General features: G+C 43.1%; 1 protein-coding gene across 1 annotated transcript in view; it reads right to left on the reverse strand.

Moving 5' to 3' along the window:
• Positions 1 to 1,796: 1,796 nt before the first annotated feature.
• The window catches only part of LOC118841070 (zinc finger protein 420-like), a 107,266-nt gene continuing 82,772 nt past the window's right edge, over positions 1,797 to 26,290 (reverse strand). Inside the window, exon 6 of the mRNA XM_036748484.1 lies at positions 1,797 to 6,306. Within this exon, the coding sequence (XP_036604379.1) occupies positions 5,449 to 6,306 (858 nt within the window). The 3' untranslated portion in view covers positions 1,797 to 5,448. The remainder of the gene's footprint in view (positions 6,307 to 26,290) is intronic.

The following is a 26,290-nucleotide window of genomic DNA, read 5'->3' on the forward strand; positions in this document are numbered from 1 at the left end:
AAACTCCTTGGCCATAGCCCAGAGTTCATCTTTGGCCCAGGGCATAAAAGAGGAAGTAATTTTGGTGTCCTTGTCCCTCCTGACCTTTATTTATCTTAAAGGGAAGCTGGGGCTTAGGAGCTCCCTCTTTCCCTCTCTCCTTTCCTGATCTCATTCTGAGGGAGTGGGTTTTCTTTGGGGAGCAGTGGATAGATTTTCTTAGGGCTGGGCAATTTGATCTAACATGCATGCAGATCTCTGATTTCCTTTTTCAATTGAGCTATACAGTTCTCTCATTGTGGAGGGCCCAAAATCTTCTCTTCTGCCCTTTCCTCATTCTTTTTAATTCCATTTAAGATTTCTTTAAAGGAATCCAAGTTATGAGAAGCTTCTGCTCTGGTGGTTTTGCATAGCCATATATTGAAAGCATTCCATTTCTTAAGGTAATTTATTTTATTCTATTCAAAAGAACCTATGTTGGTAAGCAAAATGGCTCTTAGCACTCAGTTCAACCAAGTGCCCTTGGAGAGTTTGGCTTTTGCTTCCTCTGAGTAATTCAGGTGCTAAACCCCAGGCCCAAACCCCTATTAGGTGCTAAGCCTATGTGGATGTGAAGCTCCCAGGGTACTAAGGGGAGGTGCTAACTCAAGAGCCAATCATAGGAGCCTAAGTTCTGGTCATTCAGATGACATTTGATGACGTCTGAAGCCCTATAAAAAGAGAGGACAGAGCCATTTGCGCAGGGCTCTCACTTGTGGTGGTGCTGATGCTGAGACTCAGGGCAGCTGTAGCTAAGAGCCCTCCCGCTTATAACCCGGATGCTGAGACTTTGTTAAAACTCTGGTAACTATGTATTGGGATTTGAATCAGACAAGGTCTGTCTGTCGATGTTTGTACTTTGTATTTTGCTGTGAAGTTCAGGGTGCTGGTTTTTCCCCCAAACTAAGTGAAGGATATTTGTATGCTGAATTAAAGTAAGTTTGTCAACCCCTTAACGTTGCTTTCCTTACTAAAGCAGATCAAAAGAACCTGTGCTTTTGCAGCGTGCTGGTAGCATTCTTGTTGTTGGGCTTGTGTTGGTCTTTCACCCCCACAACAACTGCTAGCCAGATTGTTGAAACAGAACCCCACATTGGTCAACAGTGACAGAGGTCATCTTGGTTCAATTTCTGCGAATTAGTTAAATATCTGAAGGTTTGGGGCATCTAACAGAGACATAGAGCTAGCTGCTGTCCCCTTGGGGGGATAGCTTGGGAAATCTGGTTCTTCCAGGGAATTTGGCCAAGATCTTACTTTATTCTGGAATTTATCTTTTCACCAAGTAATATGGACTACCTAAATTAAAAACTGTGGCTTTAATAAGTTCTTAATGCTGTCTAAACTGTTAACTGTGGTCCTCAGGTTTTCACTAGTCCCCACCAAAGGGTCTTCATCACATCCCCACTCAGAGGGTGTATACCCTGGGGAGCCTATGAAGGAGTCTCCACCCTGTGCCACAAACCCCTGAGCCCTTTGGCCCTTAGTCATTAATCAGTGTTACCCTTGCCTGGACTTTATTCACCCTGGCACCTCTTTCCACCTAATAAATGAACTCTACTAAAATAGACAAGAGCATGGGATTCAAGCAGGGAGACATTTACCAGACCCCCAAGCGGGAAATGGCAGGCTGGACATCAAAAGTTTGAAGCTGATAGCAAAGCACCTGGATCACCCCTCCAAGGGTCATGAAGTTCCTGATCATGATGAATCCCACTTCTTACACTACTGTTAATTGGGCAAACCTACCCCTCCCCCCTCAAATGCAGACAACTCCAAAATGAATTGAAAGCAAAAAAGTTTTATTAACAGGAACATATGACACCGAAGAAGAGGCACCCCAGTTCATAGTACAAAGGAGTTAAGAAGCAGAATGAGTAATTGAGGTAAGTGTCCTCCTGAACAGAGGAGGTAAAAGAATTCACCCTCCTCCATCTGGGGAAAGGAGAGAGAGGGAAGGGCAGCAGCTACAGCAGGAGCCCCATAAGCAAAAGCCCTGGGCTCTGGGAACCTGGGGAACTACCCAAAAAGCCTGGAAGCATCATCCAGATTCAGCACATCCTGTTTACTGCTCCCCCCAGCAGCTGTGGAGAGGAAAGTGGAATAGGTCAAGGCAGCATGAGGTAAGAAGCCAGCCTCCCTCTGCCCTTGGTAAATCCACTTTTTTGAAGTTGTAGTTTTAACTTGTTAATCATGAGATGCTGGTTCTCTCTGTAATTTGGAAATGCATAAAACAAAATTGAAGTCACCTGATTGGTAATGGGTTTGTTTCAAATTGGTAAACTTTTGTTTCAATTATATTAAGGAACTTTACATAACTTGGATTTATTAGAGTATGAAATGAGAGAAACTGAAAAGACAGTGGAAAAATTCTTCCCCTGCTAACCCTGTCTTATAATGTTTTGTAACATTTAGAAAACTGGGTATTTTCACCTTAACTTATAGTTAAGAGGAAGTTGCAGCAAAGTTGCAGAGTTTGGCTCTCAGGAAAATTCTAAGATTGCTAACTATTTCAGTTGTTTTTTTAATGCTAAAATCTAAAACTAGCAATTGATTACTGTGTGTTTGTGTGGAAAGCAGGGGATGAAGCCTTATCTGGATTGGTTCTGCCCATTCAGAGCAGTCCTCAGGGCTAGTCATAAGAAACACTCCACAACATCTCTAAGGGTAGATGGGATGCAGAAGCCCCTTTTCAGGGTTTCTTGTCAATCCCCTGATTTTGTAAACTGCCAAAAGTGCTTACATGGGTTACAGAGATCCAATGAACTTGGCTTCCCAAGAATTTGCAAGTATATAAACATCTAAAGATTGGCTTTTACACCATTTCAAATTGTAAATCTGAGATGCAAGTCCTAGCAAAATTTCCCCCAAGCTGTGATTAGTGAAACTTGCTGTTTGATGTAAAGCTCATAGGACCATAACTGATTTTGAGTTGTCTAATGGATCATACTAATCCATCAATAAATCGTCAATAATCCACCATCTAAGAGAATTGCCACAAGGTACTCAGAATGTGATACAGGTAAATGTCTGGATCTAGAAAAGCTGAAAGACCACTTTTAAGCCTCATTTTAAGATGAGATCCTCCTGGCTCAGTTTCCCCATTGTGTTCCTTTGAACAGGAATGTTACCCACCTGGCTATGAGGTGGAATTGATACTGCATGGTTGGAAAACTGTGAATTACCTGATAAGGATGTTTTATCCTGTTTTATCTGATATAATCATATCCTCATTTTATCCTTTTATACCAGATTTCTGTAATCAGAACAAATGGTCAAAGATAGGAGCACATTGCAAGCACGTGAGATCTTGCTGTTTTGACCTGAATGCGTAGTCAACCTACTACTTTACTCCAACAGCTGGGTAAATTAATATTCAGGCTTCTCATCTACCTGCCTGCATAGTCAAGTGATTTATTATCCCACAGACTAAGGCTGGGCTAGTAAAAGGTATGTTTCAGATTTGAGCTAGTCTGGCTAAACTTATATTCCTTTCTATATCCTAAACAACCTATTTAGGTTATTCTATTGATTACTGAAACTAAATCAGAAACATCTTCACTTTGGTTTGGGGAAAGAGAATTTCAGTGCAATTTTCTTAGAGGGAGGTAACCTCCTTACTTAAGTATCCTCCCAAGGCTTTTGTTCTAATTGGAGTAAAAGTCAGTCTCTGGCAAATTGATTTGTTTAAGTATTGAACCCAGGGGTGGAAAACTTCTACCTACAAAATTATTGCTACTTCCCAATGGCATCTGATCCTCCTAAAGGAATTTTAAGTCCCCCTATATTTGGGCCCTGCACATGGAACCTGCTTGTTAGATTTGGGTCTTGCAGACTACAGGCCATTCACCTATGGTTGAGAGCAAACAGTGGGTACCAGCTCATGTCCCCTGGATGCAGCCTTTGTTGTTCCACTCAACTGCCTCTCTGAAATACCAAAGCAGGGACAGCTATACAGCCCTTGCCAGCAGGAAGCAGTTTCAGAATCTGAGACTTTACCCCTTACCCCAAAACATACTGGGTCCCATTTGTTTGAGGGGGGAGTAATGTGGTGCTATTGATGGGCTCCTAAAAGAAAATGTCTTTGAAAGCAACCCCTCCCTGAATTTTCCCATACATTTCAGCAGCCCAGATCACTGGCATCTGGCATAGCTCTTCTTTAGGACTGGGGCTTAAGCTGACATTTTCCAATCCAGTAGACACTTTGGAAGTTTCCAAATTTGCTTGCATATTGAGTGCAGCACTGTTTTTTTCTTTTTTGAAAAATTTTGGTTTTCCAACTATATATAACAATATTAAAAACATTTTGAAAAAAATTTTGAGGTGGAAATTCATTCCTTCTTTTTACTCTGGGATTGGAACATGAAACTGTGTATGTGCAATACAAGATGGTCCTATGCCCAATACCAGGACAAGCTTCCTTATCATCCCTTTCTGACCAGTTGTCTGACCCCTTTATTGTCAATGAGCTGAGAGCTCTCCAAGCTGCTGCTGTTGCCTTGGTGAGGAATGGCCTTCACCACACTGGTGTGCAGGTACAACCACCATCATTTTTCCTGTGGCCTGCTAAGCTGTCTTGGGTTGGAAAATTGTTTTATCCAGACTTTTTGTTGGTTCTTCCCCTCCAGAATTGGATTCAAAGCATCATTTAAAATTGTTTTGAGCAGAATTTGGGAGAATTCAGGTGAGTTTCTGCCCTTACTGAGCAATCATGGCTCCACCTCCCTTCTCAAACTCATAAATTTAATCATTACTTAATGACACTATACATTTCTGCAGACCGGGGTGGGGGGGGGGGAAGATCTGTTGTGCTCTTGTGTCTCATCTGCCTACCAGACTTGATCAGTTAGAAAAACAGAGGAACAGACTATCTTTTTGAAGACTTTGCAAGTTCTGCAAAAGTGTTCCTTTTCACCCCATTTGCTTTGGCTGATCTGGCCACAGGAAACAGTCTATTTAGATTTACCAAGACAGAAACCATTTCCTATAGAGGAATCTCAGGAGGTCCCTTTGACTGTCCAGAGCCCTGGATTCTAGCCCAGATGCCTCTTGTGTAGTTGGTAGCTCTTTTTTGTGGGAAACCACTAAAAGGTAGTTTGTAGTCCACCTTCCCCCACTCCTTCTCCAGTTGTGACTTGAATATAAAACCAGTGTGTTTGCTTCACCTAAGGAAACATTCTTCACTCTGACATTGATTAAACACCATGATTACTGGCACTCCTGTTTCTAGGCCTGCTTTGTGTGGTTCCAAGCATTCTCAGATTAGACACTGACTCAGTAAAAATCCTGTTAACAGAATCCATTGAGGAAAGGATAAGAGATGATTTCTGGCTGAAGGCCTTCTTCACACTGAGACCATAAATGGCTTGTATGCACAATTTTCTGTTGTCTACAAAGCTCCATACTCCATTTACATGCCTCTCCTCAATCATGTCACTGATGAGGTTTATATCTTATATGAATTCTCTGATGTTTAACTAGACTGGCGCTGACTCTAAAAGCCTTTCCACATTCATTACATTCATATGGTTTCTCCCCAGTGTGGATTCTTTGATGTGTAGCAAGACTGGAGCTGCCTCTGAAGGCCATTCCACACTGATTACATTCATAAAATTTCTTCTCTCCAGTGTGGATTTTCTGATGTTCAGCAAGACTGGAGCTGCGTCTGAAGGTCTTTCCACACTGATTGCATTCACAAGGTTTCTCTCCAGTATGGATTTTCTGATGTCCTCTAAGGTGAGCCTTCCGTGTAAAAGCTTTACCACAGTAATTACATTCAAATGGTTTCTCCCCAGTGTGGATTCTCTGATGTTCAGTAAGACTGGACCTAACTCTGAAAGCCTTTCCACACTGATTGCATTCATAAGGTTTCTCTCCAGTGTGGATTCTCTGATGTGTAGTAAGAGTGGAGCTACTTCTGAAGGCCTTTCCACACTGATGACATTCAAAAGGTTTCTTGCCAGTGTGGATTCTCTGATGTTGAGCAAGAGTGGAGCTACTTCTGAAGGCCTTTCCACACTGACGACATTCAAAAGGTTTCTCTCCAGTGTGGATTCTCTGATGTTCAGCAAGACTGGAGCTGCCTGTGAAGGCCTTTCCACACTGATGACATTCATAAGGTTTCTCTCCAGTGTGGCTTCTCTGATGGACAATAAGACTGCTCCTCCATGTAAAATCCTTTCCACACTGATTGCATTCATAAGGTTTCTCTCCAGTGTGGATTCTCTGATGTATGGTAAGATGGGCTGACTGTTTAAAGGTCTTTCCACATAGATTACATTCATAAGATTTCTCTCCAGTGTGAAGAGCACAGTTTTCTCTCCAATTGAAGTCACAGGGACCATCACTCATCAATCTTTGCTCCTGAGTTTCTTCCACAGAAAGATTTAGGTCTGCAAGAGGCTCCACTCTGATCTCTCCTTCTGAAAGAAACAAGCAAATAAAAATCACATAGACACATACATAATTACCTCCCCTTCACTTCATTGGCAGAACATAAGCTCCTTTATATTTTCTTTCCCCAGGCAAAGAGAAAGGTCTTCAAACTTCAAGTCTTCAAATGGGTAGAGCGAATTATTTCAAAATGCCATTAGCTCACATCATAAAAATGATTTAATTTATAAAGAGCTTCACACGATTACAATGGATCCTCAGAAAAAACCTCAGAGGCAGTGTTATCACATTTGAAACTCAGGCCATGAGCTCAGAATGGCTGAGCAACTTGACCCAAAATCCCAAATTTGAGACATGACCTCAAACCCAAAACTGGGCATTCTCTCTGTACGGTACTAAACAGTTTTCTTCCACTCAATTTTTCCTTTTTATTTTCATTTTCTGCACTTTCAATCCTTTCTTCACAGATATTATGCCATTTGGTGCACACATATTATTTATTTCATGATCTCTCATACTTGTAAGTATAATGTAATTTCCCAGTATCAAGTTTTAATCTTAGTTCTTCCTGTGGCACCATTTGAGTAGTTTTTTTATTTACCTAAAACATAAGATTTTGTTCTGGCCTATTAATATTTTTTTATAAATTTATTTTTTTATTTTTAGTTTACAACACTCAGTTCCACAAGTTTTGGGGTTCCAAATATTCTCTCCCTCGCTCTCTTCCCCCCTACCCACCAAGATGGCATGTAATCCGATGTAGGTTCTACATATACCTTCACATTTGAACTCATTTACATAGTAGTCCTGTTGTAAAGAAGAATTATAAGCAATGGAATGAATCATGAGAAAGGCGAAATGAAACCAAAAAGGAAGGAAGAAAAAAAAAGAGCAAAAAGTTTGCCTTAATCTGCATTCAGATTCAGTAATTCTTTCTCTGGATGTGCACAGCTTTTTCCATCATGAGTCTTTTGGAGCTGTCTCTGAACCTTGCATTGATGAGAGGAGTCAAGTCTATCAAAGTCAGTCCTTATAGATACCATGTGTCTTTAATCATGTATATATTCTTTCCATTTCTCAAGTCAACATCAAATTCTTTGCAAACTCGTAGGAAGGTTTGACATTCATGTGGAAATGATAGCAAGCATGCACAGACCCTCACTGGCTGGCTGCCACTGCACTAGAGTCGTCCTCTCATTCCTGGGTTACTTGTAATCACATTTCATCAATGCTGTAATTACCAGATGAAGACATTACTTGGGTTGGCTTCTTTCTAGGCTCCTGAAAGGACTCATACCAGGGGACACCTTCACGTCTATACCTACCAGTTCCTCAACAGAGGTGGTCATCACCAACATGAACCTGGTTAATGATTCTCCAACAACGGGATAGAGATTGAGCCATAGAGATCAGGAAAGTGACTTGGGCTGATGATTTATGCTAAGCTTAGCCTTGGATTACTTCAAAGCAAGGCAGCAGCCTTCATTCCTACTCATGTGCTGCTGGATGAGAGTGAGAAAGCCATGAAACCAGGCTGCCTGGATCCACTACAAATGTAGACTGTGCAATCTCAGCTAGACCCTCATTGTGGCAAGGCAATCCTTTGACATCTCCCTAACTCCCCATGTTAGTCACCAGAGCAGCTTTTCCAAATCTTTTCATTCATCCCCAACCCTCCCTTTTGGATTATTCTCTCCCTGCTTCCGCCCCTCCCTGCCCCCATACATTCACACCTTTTAGATTAAGAACCTGGCATCCTATTTCATTGAAAAAACTGGACATTTATCAAGAGCTATCTTATTCTCCTTATCTCACATTACTCATATAGCTTCTTTTCCTTTTTGTCCTCAGTATCAGATAAAAAGGACATCTTTTGCTTCCTAAAGCAAATCACTTTATGTGTACACATAATCCCATTCCATCCCTCATCTGCCACATTCAATTCTTCCCCTAGTAACCACATTTTTTTTTTACTAATTTTTATTCTCTCCCATACTAAGGACTCCTTTACTATTGTCACAAATAAAATCATTCATCTCAAAACACCCTCAATGAACCATGCAGCCACATGGATTATTGTCCAATATCTTTTCTCCATTTCATGGCCAAATAGCTAGAAAAGGCAATATACAACTGGTGTCTCCAACTCCTTTCCTTTGCTTTCTTTGAAACTCCACAGTCTGGCTCACAACTTTATTGTTCTACTGAAAATTATTCCTCTAAAATTAGCAATAATCCTGAAATTGCTAAATTTGATGGCCATTTCTTGATGCTCATTTTTCTTGACTTCTCTACAGGCTTTGACACTGCCAGTCACTCCTTTTTCTTGATACTCTCCTATCAAAGCTTTAGTTACACTACTCTCACCTAGTTCCCCTTTTACCATATGCAAATGAAACCCATTCTCTTTCTCCCAACCCTCCCAACTCCTTACATTGCTAAAGCTATCTGAGGCATGCTCAGTAGTCCAGGCTCAGAGATGAAGTGTCATGCAGTTCTCATTGACTCTCACACATTCACACTCCTGACTCCATATTCACTCTGGAGCAAAGTCCTGGAACTCCATTTGTGTGACATCTCTCCCACAGATCCCCTTCTCACCCAGCACTGTCACTGTCTTGGTTCAGGCCCCAATCGCCTCACACCTGAGGAATTTCAGGGCCTGCAGGTTGTTCTGACTGCCTCACATACCCCCAGTTCAATCAATCTTCAACCCAGTTGCCAAGTTCATCTTCCTAAAGCTCTCATCTGATGATGTTACCACCCACTCCACAGCCTCCTCTGACTCCCTAGCAAAACGATCCAATGTGAAATCATCCCTAGGGTTAATAAAGCACTTCATCACCTCCCCATCTCCTACTCTTCCAGTCTTTTTTCACACTGTTTTCCCCCCATATAAGCTATAATCCAGTGGTATGGGCCTCCTTCCTATTCTGTGAACAAGGACACTCCACCTCCTGAATCCCTGGGTTTTCTCACTATCCCTTTGGCCTAGAATGCTCATCCTGGCTTCCCTGAAGACCCAACTAGAGCCCACCTTCCATAATAAACCTTTCCCAGTTTTCCCCACTTGAGGGCCTTCCCTCTCTTGCCCAACTCCAATTTAATCTGTCCATATTAGTTTTCTACACAGTTGTTGGACTGTTCACCAGACTGTGAAATCCAGGAGTGGTGAGGACTTCCCTTGCATCTCTTTATGAACCTAGTCTGTAGCAAAGGGCCTGGCATGTAGCAAGATCTTAATAAATGTTTGTGGGTTTGAAGAAGGTCTAAGAAAGAGCTCATCTTGGACTGCCTAACCCCTTTTGGCACCTTCAGGAGATAAATTCCAAATAGCAGTTTCCTATAAGGTGATAAATTTATCCCTAGAAGGGAGCTGAAACACCATGGAGTATAACACCTTGGTTTAACAGATGGGGAAACTGAGACTCCATGATTCAGTGAATGTTCCAGGAAACCACTGCTAGTGAAAAAATCTGAAAAAGAATTACAAGGCAGGCCTTCCTGCCCCCAAATCTAGCACTTCCTTCACCACACAAAGAGCAGTCTCTCATAATCACAGCTCTCATATACCTGCTTTCACCTCACTCACCTGGACAGAGGCTCCTCAGGCCTTCTTGCTCCAGCATCCATGGTGCTTCCCTTTGCTCAAAATAGGAGATCACATCTTCTCTGGGAACTGGAAACCCTGGGCATGGGGAATCACTTATGGATGAGCATGGAGAGAAACATGTCATTTGGTTCTCTTTAGGGAAGGTATGTGGATACAAAGCTGCTCCATTTTGAGATCACTCCATTCTGGTCATAGGTAGAGGTCCACACTAACCTATTAGTGCTTGTAATGCAAAGAGCTACTGAATATAAATACTCTCTTCCCTTCCCACCATCTGTGCTGGAATTTTAGGGCAACATGAAGGAAGATTAAGGAAAAACCTGCTACACCAGCCACAAATGAGAGCTATAAACTACCAATGTATGCTCATTAAATAGAAGAATATTCCAAATATTAGGCCAATCCCAATGAGGAAGGGGCTGCAAGGAAAAGCTGACTGGGCAGTTTTCAGAGATCTGGCACTGAAATTCATGTCCAGGTAGAGGTTAGACCTAATAACTCCTGAGTTTAGTTCCATGTCTGAGATTTCTTCCACACTGATTGGGACTTTGACCTGGAGATACCTAGAATTGCTAAGAGACTGCATCAGAAGCAAGAAAGGAAACCCTCAGCTGCCTATCACACAATGAGAAGAAAACCATGGTTTTAGGAAAACCAGGTAGCATGAGGAGTCAGTCTCTTGGACACAGGAGACATACACTTTTCTCTAATAAGTGATAGATGCTCCAAAGCCTGCACAGTAGGGAATGAAGACATTCCCTTTACTTCAGACTCAGAGTGAGCAAGGGAAGTATCCTTACCCAGGGAAAGCAGGTTCTGGGCATTCTCCATCATGACCTCCTTGTACAATTCCTTTTCAGGAGGGTCCAAGAGGCCCCATTCCTCCTGGGTGAAGTCCACAGCCACATCCTTAAATGTCACTATCTGCTAAATCATCAAAAGTCATAGGACACAGAGCTGAAAGACACTTCAGAGTTAAAATATTAGAATCCTCATTAATTTATAGGAAGAAATTTTGGGGTCACCTCTTGAAACCACAGTCAGTTAGAACCCCATGGAATTCAGAGAAAATTCATTTCCAAATTTGAGAAAATATCATGAATTTTTATAAAGCTGAAAAATGTTTTATTATGGAATGTGTCTCACTGAGGAACCAGTGAGAAAGTATGTGTTCTAGCTGATAGGCAGGTTAATCTATGCAGGAGAAAGAGAAAGGGTGATGTGAAATTTCCTGATGTGATATATTCTAAATTCATTCTAGGGGAGAAAAAACCATTTAATATATTCACTGAAAAGAGGATAAAGATTAAAAAAAAGATGTAGTTTGCTTCCTGAAAGGCTGAAATAAAGTTTTATCTACATGAAAACGGGAAGATTCTAGAATGATGCTCTTCAGAATCTGGACTGCACTGAGTGGTATGAGAGACTTCCGAGCTCAGTTTGTGTTCTCCTGGGTTTTCCTGTGGTCTACTGGGATTACTGAATGCTGCCTTACCCCAGAATCTCAAGGACAGCTCAGGCTGGGGACCTGCAAGCTTTGTCTCATTTGTGACAAAACTGATGGAGGCTTCCCTTGCCCACAATGGGTTCCCAGTTCTGCAGGCTCCTGATCTGGTTTTTATCCTTCTTGGCAATAGTAAATCTACTGAACTTGGCCACTATCAGTCAGCTGGCAAGCTCTGCAGGTCCCATGTTAGATTACGATTCCTGCCCTGGTGATTCTTGTGCAAGCTTCAGGCAGGGATATGAGCTGGGACTGAGCTCCTGCTCCCATCCTGAAATATCAGCCACACCAATAAAGGATTCTGAACCAGCTTCTCTCTAGCTATTCCACGTAGAGTCTCCAACTGCTCCTGACCTCAAAGGCTGTCTCCAGATGCAGGTCATCAACTATCCAATCCAGGAATAGGTAGATGGCCACCAAGATGTCAGCTGGCACCTGGTGCAAGTCACATGGGTCCACAAGCTAGTTTCCATCCTCTGCTCCTCACGTTCTCCTCCCCCCCCCCACATCCCATCTGTTGTCCAGCTCTGCTGATTCCACCTTTGCAATATCTCTCATAAATGATCACTTCTCCCCTACCTAATACTTCCCCATCCAGGTCCAAGCCCTCATCACTTCAGAACTAGGCCCTTGCTATAGCCTGCTGGTGGGTCTACCTGCCTGAAGCTTCTCCCCACTCCAATCTGTCCTACAGTCAGCCACTAAAGTGATTGTTCCTAAAGGGATGCCCTGCCCATGCCATCACCCTGCTCCTCCACTCAATAACCATCAGTACCAAATACAAATACAAAAGTCATGCAAAGCCCTTTAGGACTTAATCCCTACCTGGATGTACTCTTCTATCCAGTCACCCTGGCCTCCTGGCTTTTCCCTAAACAAGAACCTCCTTCTCTCAACTCCACACGTTTTCAGTGGCCAGCCCCACTGTCACACTCTTCCTCTTCATCTCTGCCTCCTGCCTTCCATAATGTTGCTTTTATTACTCAGTCATGTCCACCTCTTCATGATTTGGGGGTTTCCTTGGCAAAGATACTAGAGTGGTTGGCCACTGCCTTCTCCAGCTCATTTTACAGACAAAGAAACTGAAGCAAACAGGGTCAAGCGACTTGCCCAGGGTCACACAGGTTGTAAGAGTCTGAGGCTGGATTTGAACTCAGGGGTATGGCTCAGGCCTGGGATGCCAAGCAGGGTCCCCCTTCCAATGTCCCGCCCTTCCTGCAGTGGATAAACAAAGGCAGGAATCCCAAACTAAAGAGAAACTGCCAATCCTTCCCCTCTGAGCCAGCCAGCACAGCTTATTAGTTGGCCAATAAGGACAGAGCCTGGCAGTGGTCTACCCTTGTAGAGACTCAAACCCAGGTCAGAAACTGAGAGAGCTCAGAACAGGAGGGCAACAATCTGATTTTGCTCTGGATCAGACCACTTTGGGAACACCGAGAGCTCAGAGGACTCTATCCTGCCCCTGAGATCCTGGAATAAGACAACACTGAGGACCTCAAGGAAACAGCAACAGAAGCATCCCAGACATTCCCTCCAAGGTACTGCAGAGGACGTAGGCTGAAAGAATGAGCCAACAAAAGAAGAACCTCACCATAATGAATGGTTATGGCAGCAAAGGAACTGGAGACACAAATACAGAAGGGTGACTCCTACCTGCAAGCACTGCCACTGAAAAACACAGCTTGGGCACAAATTCAACCAGAATTTCTGGAAACATTAAATAAGAATTAAACATGTTTGTAAGTGGAATGAGAGTGCTTGAGGGGAACAGAAAAGCTAAACAAATGAATGGTGAGAGAGAAAGGATCAAGGAATTAACAGCTTGGCAGACGAGGTACAAAACCATGGCCAAGCAACAAACTCTCTAAAACTTTGAATACAACAAACAGAAGCCACAAGGCAATAACAAATATTATAACATATTCAAAAGGTTAAAAAAAGGAAAATGTCAGTTATCTCATTGTAAAACACAACACACATAGAAAATATAACAAGAGAAGATTTAAATAACATTGGACTATCTGAATGCCATTAAAAAAAAGAAGCCTCAATGTGAGATTTCAAGAAATCTTAAAACTGCCCAGATGTCTTACAACCAGAGCAAAAAGTCAAAATGAACCACAGATCACTTCCTGAACGAAATCTCTGAATGAAAACTCCCAGGAACACCATTGCCAAAAATACAGAGCTAACAGGTGAATGAGAAAAAATACAGCAAGCAGTTGGGAGAAAAAAAGAAAAGCAAATCAGTTCAAGTACTAAGGAGCCACAGGATCACACACAATTTGGCAATAACCAACTAGCCTATGGGAATTAAAAAAAAAAAGTAAAGGATAAACTATTTTTATTCAAATATGGGAAGGTGATATGTGTCCCCTCTAATTTCTCTCAGGGTTCACAGAGGGAATCAAATTAGAAAAGACCTGGAAGGGGTTCTGTTATGTCTTGATCTTAAGTAAAAGGAGAAAAAAAAAGGAAGAGGAATACACTAAGGTGGGTGGATGGAAAGGAAGGTTAGGAAATATTATCTTGCATGATGATGAGGCACAAGTAGACATCTATACAAACAAGGAGGTAGCAGTGGGTGGAAACATCTGATGCCTAAACCTTAGTCCTTTAGTCAATGGAAGGAAGAATATGCACAACATAGAGTTCTATATAGAAATAGATTTTACTCACTAGTAGAAAGGTGGGAAAGGAGAAAAAGGAGAGGGGGTATTAAAAAAGGAGGATATATTATGGGAGGCATTAGGCCTAAACAAATCAAATTCAATTTTTATAATTCTTTGTCAGGTGGCAAAGAAAGAGAATCTGAGGGATTATTCATAAATGGGGTATAGATGAATAAGTTTAAAAAATGTAATGGGATACCATTGCACTGACCTCGAATTAGCATAATGACCAACCAAGACTCCAGAGGGCCAATGACAAAGAAACATTTTGCCCACCACCTAGAGGGGAAGGACTCAGGGAGAGAATGAGAAGTATTTTTCAGATTGACTATACATTGTGTGTAATGGGTTGTTTTTCTTGTGTCCTCAATGTGGGGGAGGGAGCAGGTGGGAGGACGATTAGGTGGACCTGCACTGATACAAACGCATATATTCATATGGGTCTATACACACACTGGAAATCTGATCAATGCAATGATCCTTCAGTTCCTGAGGACTCATGGTGACGTGTTGCTTTCCTCTTGATAGAGAGTTGATACTCAAAGTGATGGTTGATATTATTTTATAACCACTGAGAAATTTTGTTTAGCTCGACTACATACATCCTTGTAATAGAAGCTACTTTTTCTTGCTTTCTTGATGGTGGGGCGCGGCAAAAAGGGAAGGGAGACAGGGCTAATTTCTGATGGACAAAAAATTCAATTTAAAAATAAGGTAAAAAATGTTTCCCCTCAAATATTCCAGACTCCATAAGTAAAAATAAGATGGGGATAATGATGCCTACCTTCCAGGACTGGTTGTGAGGCTCAAGTGAGATACTGGTAAGGTGCTCAACTCAGTGCCTGGCTGATAATAAATAAGGGTGTTCTTCCTTCAGCCAGTCTTGAAATCAGACTGACCACTCACCTGATGTCTGTCAAAGGTAGCCCCCTCCCCATCTGAGAAAGGGCCACCATCTCCAGGAGTTCTGTCCTTCCTCTCCCACATGGTTAGGCCAGCTTCTTGTTTTTTCTCCCAGAAAGGTGACCAAACTGTCCCAAGGACCCGACTTACATAGTTGGCAAATGTGCCATGGGCCTCCCTTCAAGCAGTATTCTAAGGGTCTCTGGACAAATCAGTGTGGCTGGCTGGCAACCTAAAGGCATAAAAGTCTATTCGTGTGAAATTAGGGTCCTTCAGATATGACAGATCTCCCCTAACGGTACACTGCCACACCTTGCTCTGCTGACCAGATGGGCTCTCACATGGAGGTGAGGGCTGCCTTGTCTACTGAACCTAAAGAACTCTTACATCCTTACAGAATGTCCTTTTTATGCTATACTTAAGTGAAGCTCCTTTTGCTTGTTGAATGACCTACGAGTGTCTGATTTTTGCTTAACATCTAAAATGAGTATTGTCCTAAGTCAGTTCCATCCATTACTCTCTTCCCAGGTCAATCGAAGACCTGCTCCAGCCTATGGGAGACTCAGATTATATGAGAAGCTGTCTGAGGTACCTTGACACACTAACTTGACTCTGTTGGTCCTTCCTTTTCTCCTTATTGCTCTTGTGGTCTCTGCCAGTGCCTGGCACAGTGCACAGGGTAGACCAAATTATCTCACCAGGAATCCAATCTGTACAGTAACATGGTATGTGGTGAAGCTAGTCCTGGTGCCCAGGACCAACAGAGGCAAGGGTGAGAATCACAGGAGCCGCCTTTAAACAGTGTAGAAGCTGTCCATCATTCAATCACTGTGCCAGGGAAGGTCTTAGAAACACAGGAGCAGCAGGATAGCCCCTGAACAGTCTGTACAAGAAATCCTGGGCTTATATACATAGGGTCTTTCTAAACGCTCATTGATTTGACCAGAGAACTGATAAAGGGGAAGGCTTCAGAGGGACCTGGGAAGCCTTGTGTGAGCTGAGGCAGGAGGAAATGAGCAGCACCAGAACAATTTCTGCTCTGAGGACTGCACAGCAAAGGACAAGAACTGGGGAGCCTTCAGGGCTCTGCGCCAGGTCTGCCCCAACAAGACTCAGGGTGAGGGGATCTCCTGGGCCTTCAATCACTATAAGGGAGAGCTTGGCCACCAGAAAGAGAGTGGAAGGGGAGGAACTGTGTGTAGAGGGAGGGGGTGCTGGTAGGAATTAAGAGAGTAAGGACATGATCCCTGAGTAATAGACACTAAGGAATGAAGGGGTCACCCTTCTCAGTCACCTGTAATGAAGGGGAAGTTAAAAACAAATTGTGAGTGGTAGGTTGAATAGTAAATAGAACACTGGCCATGGAGGCAGCAGGACCTGGGTTTAAATCCAGGTCGGGCATTTGAGACTTACTAGCTGTGTGACCCTGGGAAACTCACCCAACCCTGATATCCTCACAAAAAGAACCTGGGAGGGCAGCATGGGAGGAGTGCAGGGGAGCAGTGCTCAAGACACAAAGGTGCCAGTGCTTAAGGTTAAGAAGATGGGAGCAGGGTGGTGTTATTACTGTATTCAATTTCACACCAATTTTTATAAAGAAATGATCCATAAGGCAGGGATCACCAGCTCCACAGACCATCCTCTAGGTCTATGGAAATGGCTGCATTGCTGATGTTGCTCAAGCCCATGGATGGACTGTACTCACCTGGGCTGGGGCTCGGCCGTTCCCGGGGGCCATTCCCTCTGAATCCAGGCTCCCTGTGTAGGGAACAAAGGAACCAAAGTGACTCCATTTGGTAAACTTTCTCCATCTTATACCTGGACATTACTGACCTCAGGGATCTGCTCCCCCACCCTTTATGTCCCCACAGATGAAGCCCCAGCCAAACCTCTTCTTCACAGATGTCCGATTAATCATGGAGTGTCCCAATTCTAAGCCTTTCTGATAACCAGGAGACAGCCTGGAGCCACCTGGAAAGTCCTTGTCTTCTTTACCTCTGCACAGAAAAGCCCATCTGCCCAACCTGTAACCTTAATCCCAGGCTGCCTGCCTCGGTGCTCATACTCTGAGTCATTGCTATTTGTTGTACCTTTTAATAAATCTTCTATTTTCCCTCCTGCTGTGGTGTCAGGATTTGACCCAGTACCTGCTTGGGGCAGTCCTTGGTCGTCTGCAGACTGAGCTGGGGAGGGAGAAGGATCCCAGACAGGGAGGGCTCATTCCCCTCTCCTCCTGGGCACTAGGCTGCCCAACTAGGATTTACAGAGGGCCAGGCCCTGCCGTCAGGGGAAACATTCTAACCTATAGAGGGAGGAAGGCAGCAAGGAGGGTCAGGCTCGGAAACGAAGAGGGTCTGAACAGGAAGAATACTTCCCTCCCTCTCTTACTCCTCTTCTGTCCCCCTCCCCTCCCGATTCTCCTACAGAGCCCCAGGAGGCAGAAGGGGGCGCACCTTGGGATCCCAGATGGGATGACTGGGGTCAGAGCTCTACAGGGCGGGCTCCAGAATGGAGCCACCAGGGAATGACCGGGGAAGTCTGAGACTCGGAGAGAAAACGCAGACTGGGATTCAGCCCTCTGCATGGGACCTGTGGGGGCAGGGAAGCAAGAGACCCGGGGTCTGGGAGGCAGGACAGTCTAAAACAGCGCAGGGCAGGGCTTGGAGGGCTCTTCCCAGGACCCAGAACTGCGGGACGACGGAGGCTGCTCCTAGTGCGAGTTCTCCCGAGACTGGGGACGCGAGGCTCACCTTACTTGCTAGAGGATCACCTTTTTCCAGGCCCACGAGTTTCGGCTCCCGGAGCTCCTACCCCTCCATCGGCCATTTCTCCCTCCTCTGTAAGGTAAGGATATCCCGCACCCTTACCTGCCGGCGCCGGATGCCCATTGGTCCCCTAAACCTCCATTTCCGGGGCGTCCTCCGCCGGCAACACTTCCGGACTCCATTTCCCAGCAGCCTCTGCACCTTCTGGATCCGCCTGCTCATTGCTCTCCTAGGTCTCCACAGATGGACTCGGTTTCCCAGAATCCCTCGCTCCCTAGTCCTTCCCATGCTAGAGGCAGAACTTCATATGTCACCCAGTACAGGCTCCTGATTCGTCCCTTCAATCCACACTATTTCCTTTCCGGGAAGTAGCAGATGTCCCAGGAGGAATCATTTGGTGCCTGTTGCTTTTTCTGTAACTGATCTCACAGAGGTTAAGGACAAACTCGGCCGTCACTCTGTTACTCCACTAATTGTGTGGAGGGCCTAAGAGCCATCTGCCTCCAATTTGATTTGTCCCGAGGATACATGAACAGCCTAAACCCTTGTTGCTCCAGGGAGGAGAGACCGGGGATCCAAAAAAAAAAATGCAGAAGAAAGTTTTTTGGCGGGAATCTTTTTCAAGAGGCAAGGCAACTGGTGGATTCTTTTAATTTCTATTTTACCCTCTGGCTCTAGAATATCAGGGCAGTTTTCCTTGATAATTTCTTGAGAGATGATATCTAGGCTCTTTTTTTGATCATGGCTTTCAGGTAGTCCAACAATTTTTAAATTATTTCTCCTGAATCTGTTCTCTAGGTCAATGGTTTGTCCAGTGAGATATTACGCATTGTCTTCCAATTTTTTTTACTCTTTTGGTTCTGTTTTATTATTTCTTGATTTCTCATAAAGTCACTAGCTTCCACTTGCTCTATTCTAATTTTTAAGGCAGTATTTTCTTCAGTGGTCTTTTGGACCTCCTTTTCCATTTGCCTAATTCTGCCTTTCAAGGCATTCTTCTCCTCATTGACTTTTTGGAGCTCTTTGGCCATTTGGGTTAGTCTATTTTTAAGGTGTTATTTTCTTCAGTATTTTTTGGGTCTCCTTTAGCAAGTTGTTGACTTGTTTTTCATGGTTTTCTTGCATCATTCTCATTTCTCTTCCCAATTTTTCCTCTACTTCTTTCACTTGCTTTTCCAAATCCTTTTTGAGCTCTTCCATGGCCTGAGACCAATTCATATTTTTCTTGGAGGCTTTTGATGTAGGCCCTTTGACCTTGTTGACTTCTTCTGGCTATATGTCACCAAAAAAAGATTCCATAGTCTGAGTCTGACTCCTTTTATTCTGCTTGCTCATGTTCTCTGTCAACTACTTAACCTTTGAGCTTTTGGTTAGGGTATGACTGCTTTCAGAGTAGAGAATGCTTTGTCCCAAGCTTAAGGAAACTTGACTGCTGTTTTGAGAGCTGAGGTGGTATGATCCTCCACTCCTGGACTGTGCTCTGGTCTGTGAGTATAAGCACTCCTTTCTGTCATGTAGCTACCAAGATGAGTCCCTCCCCACAGTCACTGCAAGCAATGCCACACCAATGCTCCTCCTCCCTCAAGAACCCCCAACAAGGATACGACCCAGATCCAAGCAGGGCAAAGCAAGAGAAACTTGCCTCAGTGCCAGCAAAGCATTCCTTGCACTCCTGCTCTGATCAGCCAGTTGATTCCTCTGATCTTGTGGGCCTGGGGCAAGACCATACACTTCTCTCACCCAGATCCAGCAGTTTTCCCACTGACTTGCTAAGTTGTTTTTGACATTTGTGGGTTGAGAAGTCAGGTAGCTGCTATAGCTCAGTGATTCTTGGCCCTAAGGCCTGCTCTGCCCAATCTATTCCTGGCCTGGTCATTCCTGGCTCAGTCCATGCTGGGCTGCACTCTGCTCCCATGACAGCGCAATAGACCCTTCCCAGTGACCATCCAGGGAGTCCTGGGCTAGAGACCTGCTTCCCTCTGTTATTTAGTGGGTTCTGTAGCTCTAGAATTTGTTCAGAGTCTTTTTTTATAGGTGTTTGGAGGGATTTGGGGGAGAGCTTAAGAAAGTCCCTTTTCTCCAGCAGGCATCTTGGCTCTGCCCTCCTATGGATCCCACTTCTGACATGAAAAATATCAACTGGGTAAAGCCCACCCCCTCAAAATGCAAAAGAGTACAAGATAAACGGAAAGCAGAAAAGCTTTATTAGGAGGAAAATAAGACACTAAAGCTAAGGCAACCCAGTACAAAGGAGCTGATTAATTGTAGCAGAATGAGTAATTGAGGTACCTGTCCACTGACCAGAGGGAATGGAAGCATAGTTCAAATGCAAAACCTGAAGCATGTATTGGGTGAATACAGGATATGCAGATGCTCAGAGAATAGGAGAACCTAGTCTGGCTTCTCCCCAGATTGGGGGTTCAGGGAGTGCTCTCTATGGTTTTACAACAAAGAGAGGCAGGAGAATAGGGTGAATGCAAAGTAGCCAGGACCAGGATATTTGTCCAAGTTCTGTCCATTTGTAGCCAGTATGGACCAGTTTGAGCCAGCCCTGTGGTTGCTGGCACAGGGGAGGTGTTCTGGGCTCACCCCCCCCACCCCGACACCACAAAGGATCACTGCTATCTCAAGCTTGAGCAGCACTCATTCCACTTCCTGATTGGCTGATTTTGATTCCCAGGTTATTTCTGTCTCTCCTGGATAATGAGTGAGCTCAAACACATCACCTTGATTAGTAAACTCATTATCATTCCATTTCCACAGAATCCCTAGCCTAGGGGAGGCAGGAGTATTTTATGCTTGAAAACATCAAAGGGGAGGTTTGGGGAGGGGTCAGCACAAAGGATGGACAACCTTTTTCAGGAACAAGTGAGGCACAGAAGGAGGATGCTTTGCAGGAACAGTTGACCACTAGGCTGTTTTGGGCCATAGCTCAGCAAGGTCAGCCAGAGAACACCAACAAAGGCAGCTGGGAGTGAGCAAGACTGGCTCACTGCAGGCTCCTTATTGGTACCTTTAGCAAACAGGCTTATTCTATGTGCAGTGCACTTGTCTGTTTATGGTCAACTAATAGAAAACTGCCATATCCATCTCAGGGGCACTTTCACAACTGTAAATCCAAAGTTGATGAGATTGAGATTGTCCTAAACGAAATTATAATGAGAAAACATTCAAAGTCACATGTATTTTTCTTTTAGGATAATTATGATGTTTGACCTTGTAAAGGTAGCATAGGAATTAAAACCATCCAACTTCAATAAAAGAGACTGAGGCAGAGGCCAATGGCACCTTATCAAGAAGCTGATGGTCTCCTCTAATGAACTGCATCTTAAATCTTCCTCATGATCTGAGATGACCCCTTCTTCCAGTACCTTGTTTTATAGTGTTTCATACCCAAATATGCAGAAGAGGCATGGCAAAATACAGCATCTCATTGATTGAAAGACATTGCTTGAGGGCAAAAAATGACATATTAGCAGAGAGTGTGGGGGTTCACAGGTTGGGTGAAGGAAGGGGGCATCTCCCCTGACTAAGTGGTCATAAAATGGTCACTTGTACCGGTTGAATAAGATAGAATAACTTGGGGGTCTTTCCAAAGAATCGAGCAATCCCACCCATCCTGGTTTTGGACATGCAATTTGAGTAAAATGGGATGGAGATATCTTTGTCAGCATTCTTGTGAGTTGCCCAAGTGAGCTTCAGAACTTGGTAAACAAGTAGTGAACATGACATTAAAGTTTGAGGCTCACTATGAGAACCTAGCTATCCTATGTAACTTTTCCCCATATTTTTATTATTTAACATTTTTGGTTTTCAACATTGATTTGCACAAGATTTTGGGTTATAAATTTTCTCCCCATTTCTACCCTTCCCTCCACTCCAAGATGGCACATATTCTGATTGCCCCTTTCCCCACTCTGCCCTCCCTTCTGTCACTCCACTCCCCCCCATCTCCTTTCCCCTTACTTTCTTGTGGGGGCAAGATAGATTTCTATACCCCATTGCTTGTATATCTTATTTCCCAGTTGCATGTAAAAAACCAAATTTTTTTGAACATTTGTTTCTAGAACTTTGAGTTCCAAATTCTCTCCCTTCTTCCCTCCCCACCCACTCATCCTTGAGAAGCCAAGCAATTCAACATAGGCCAACGTGTATCATTATGCAAAACACTTACATAATAGTCATGTTATAAAAGACTGTATTTCCCTCCATCCTATCCTGTCTCTCTTTATTCAATTTTCTCCCTTGACCCTGTCCCTTTTTAAAAGTGTTTGCTTTTGACTACCTCCTCCCCTAATATGCCCTCCTTTCTATCATCCCCCCTGTCTTATCCCCTTCCCCCCTACTTTTCCTGTGGGGTAAGATACCCAGTTGAGTGTGTATGTTATTCCCTCCTTAAGTCAAATCCAATGAGACCAAGATTCATTCATTCCCTTTCACCTGCCCCCTCTTCCCTTCCAATAGAATTTCTTTTTCTTGCCACTTCTATCCCCATTCTATCTCTCTCTCTCTCCTTCTCCCAATATATTCCTCTCTCACCCCTTGATTTTATTTTATTTTTTTAGATATCATCCCTTCATATTCAACTCACCCTGTGCTCTCTGTCTATATATAGGTATATTCCCTTCAACTACCCTAATACTGAGAAAGGTCTCATGAGTTACAAATATCATCTTTCCACGTAGGAATTTAAACAAAATTATCCCTATATAATTTATGAAGAATATCAAATTGATTAATACTGACTGGAATAGAGCAGGGGTCCAAATGAATGATTTCTCACAGTAGGTCAGTTTAATAGGAAAGTGATGTTTAGAAATTGTTATAAAGTTTGATATGAAGGTGATGTTTAGAAATTGTAAGGATAAGAAATAAAAGTGTAATTGGACCAAAATTCAACTACTCTGGTCTCTTAATGCAATCAGCCCAGAGTGTCAAATTGAGAGATGCATGAAGTGATTTCTTATATAAGACAATTTAGAAATGAAACAAATTTATGTCATTGGACTGCCAGTAATTTTATCTCATCTTTTACATCCATAACATCATATTGCCATTATCACCTAGTTTTCCTTATGTTGGGAATATTTAGGACACTACTATGTATGAAATGTTATTAATTAAAAGATGATCTCTAGAAGGTGATGCAATTACTTTTGTTGTTCAGTCATTTCTGATTCTCTATGATCCCATGGACCACAGCATGCCAGGCCTTTCCATGCTTCAGTATCTCTCAACACTTTTTCCAAGCTCAAGCTCATTGCTTCCATGACACTGTCCACTTCATCCTCTGCCACCTCCTCCTTCTACCTTTAATCCTTCCCAACATCAAAGTCTTCCCACTGAGTTCTGTCTACTCATTATGTGCCCAAAGTATTTAACCTTCAACTTCAGTATTTGGCCTTCCAGTGAATAGTATGAATTAATTGGATTTGATTTCCTTGCAGTCCAAGGTGTAAGGTATAAATTTTGTTTCCACAGAGATCATATGAAAATATGATTCGAAACCAAACTAGTGGCCAGTTGAGGAGTTTGGTTGCCTGAGAATCATCATATCTAAAAGACAGACTCCTCTCTTTGTTCTAAGAAGGCCTTTTCCTGTATCTCAGGAAGAACCTCCAGACCAGGTGTTATTCACAAAGGCAAACCTGATGGCGCCTATTTCAACAATTCGGCTAGCAGCTGCTGTGGGGGGTGTAAAACCAACAACAACCAGCTCACAGAATGCTGCAAGTCCAGGTCCTTTTGGTCACCTTTACTAGGGAAAGCAACATTAAGGGGCTAACAATCTAACTTTAATCCAGCATATAAATATCACTTACTTAGTTTAGGGGGAAAAACCAGCACACTGAACTTCAGAGCAAATACAAACAAATTACAAGCATACATTTATAAACATACCAAATACCATTCATAGTTACCAACATCTGAGTTCAGCCAGGGAGCTCATAACAGGGGCTGGCCCAGAGTCACATGCCACTCCTGCTGCGGCTCAGAGCTCTGAGGGAGAAAGCTTATATGCCCTGAGGGGTTTGACCTTACCTAGGCTGGCTGTGGGAAAGTTTCCCACCCCCAGTATCACATCATGTACAAATCAATGACTCCCAGTTGTCTCAGTGCTGAGAAATACTCCAAGACAAAAAGATCCCACTTTATCTGCCCTGATAAAGGCCAGAATCATTAAAGGTACTTAAGAGAACAACAGCAAAAAGTCCTACCTTAATTACTATTACAGGGCCTTAGATAATGTGTCTTTTAGCATTGATATCCTGGGTTTGAATCTTCAAACTCATACTTTTGTCAATTCTCTTTAGCAATTGAGAAGGATCCTTTCTCATGCTACGAGATGAAGACAAATGGAAAGGAAACTAAAAATATAAATCAAGTGTATTGGATGAGAAAGGAGGGTGGGATTGAAATGTGAAATGACAAGATGTAATCAAGGTGTAAGGTTTAGTGAACCCTAAAATGCTGACCAATGGGGTTCAAGGTGCAAAATTCAAATCTGGATGTATTATAAAGAAAGCTTTGTACCTAACTTGGGGAGGGGCTTGTGCCAACTAAGAAGCCAAGTCACCTTATCAAATAGTGACATGACATAAAAATCTTTTTTTTTCTAAATTCACACACGGCCAGGTTAAAATTTTTGATATTTCTAACAATAGAGACCTTGATCTGTGATCTTAAAAAAACATCTGGAGTGAAAAGTGCTCCATGACAAGAAAGAAGCATCCCATTATTTTTTTTAATGATTCTCATGCTGATACTCTCCCTGGCAGACTGTTCAGAATCTGAGGACCATAAGAATTAAAGAGGCTGCTGTGAAGAAAAGAAAAAAAAATAAAGGGAGAAGGAAGTAAGTACCCAGGACAGGAAGGAAAAGAAAAAAGTAAGTGGGTTACTGGGGCAGTCAGGCAAATTGAACAGACTAAGGTAGGGACAGGGCAGAGGATTCAGGATTAGTGACTGGGGAATACTGCTGAGACACAAGACCATGAGGAGTCTTGGACAGATTAGCAGGATGGGGAATAGAGGAAGAAAGTCACCAGATGGAGTGGATTCCCCTAGAAAGGAAAAAAGGGAAGATCTCCCTAAGGAAAAAGAAAGGCATTCTCTTGTGAGCATAATTCCAGATAATCCCATAGGAAAAATGTTAAAATACTAGAAGATTACACCAGAGACCAAAGTACAGAAAGTTAGCTCTAAGGCCTTTGAGATAGAGCAGACTAAGGAGGAAACACCCTCAAGCCTTTTTATAGAGGCTGAGGGATCAGAGGACTAAATACTTGAGGATGGACATTGAGTCCCTAATGGCAGAAGAATTCTTAAAAGTGCACTTTGTGACTAAGGCAAGGCCTGATATAAGAAAGAAAGTGCTAAAAGATAGAATACTGGAGTTTTAAGTCTTTGGAGGAGCTGGTGAGAGAAGCACAGAGAGTTTTCTGAACAGAGAAGAAGAAAGTCAGAAACTAAGGGCAAGGATTATGGTAAAAACCATTAATGAGATGATGGGGAAAAAGTCTGAACAGCAAGGATATAAGTGTAAAGATAGAAACTGGGGGGCAGAGAAACATAGGAGTTTTGGAAAACGAAGAGGCTGAGGAGGGGCTTTTCTCCCTGTCTGGGAGGCCAGATGTTTTCATTGTAGAGAGCTGGGGAATTTCAGAAGACACTGTGCCAAGCTGAAGAGGAAAGGAAAGGATTATTTCTCTGATGAATTTTGAGGCTTATAATAGGTCTCACGGACTGTAGTAACAATTAGGCTAGCAGCTATGTGGCTGTGTAAAACCAACAACAACCAGCACACAGAGGGCCACCAACACAGGTTCTTTGAGCTGCTTTACTAAGAAAAGTAATGTTAAGGGGTTAACGATCTTACTTTAATACAACATACAAATATCATTCACTTAGTTCAGGAGGAAGAGCCAACAACCTGAACTTCAGAGCAAATACAAACAAATTACAAACATACCCAATTTAAACAGACCAGATCACAATTCACAGTTACCAGAAAAGCATCAACATCTGGATTCACAAGCCGGAGGGCTCCTAACAACAGATGCCCAGAGTCTCAGCATCAACACTCCTCCAAGAGTGAGAGCCCCAAACAAACAACTCTGTTCTCTCTTTTTTGTGCTGTTCTTAGACGTCATTTGATTGACCAGAATTTAGGTGCATACTATTGCCTCTGCTCTTAGCAACTCCCCTTAGGGCCCTGGGAGCTTCTTGCCTCTCTCAAACTAGTGTGGGGCATTGCACCTAGTAAGACTCAATCAAAGACACTTAATTAATTTAGCATTCTAAAACAGTAAAAAAAAAAAAAAAAAAAGGTCCCACCTTAATTACCAATACAGGGACCTAGGAAGGAGGATTTGAAATATCCCAGCATGCTAGAGGAGATAGGACTGGGGAAGAGATCTGGAAG

Source organism: Trichosurus vulpecula, chromosome 3 (assembly GCF_011100635.1).
Source record: "Trichosurus vulpecula isolate mTriVul1 chromosome 3, mTriVul1.pri, whole genome shotgun sequence".
Classification (NCBI taxonomy): Eukaryota; Metazoa; Chordata; class Mammalia; order Diprotodontia; family Phalangeridae; genus Trichosurus; species Trichosurus vulpecula.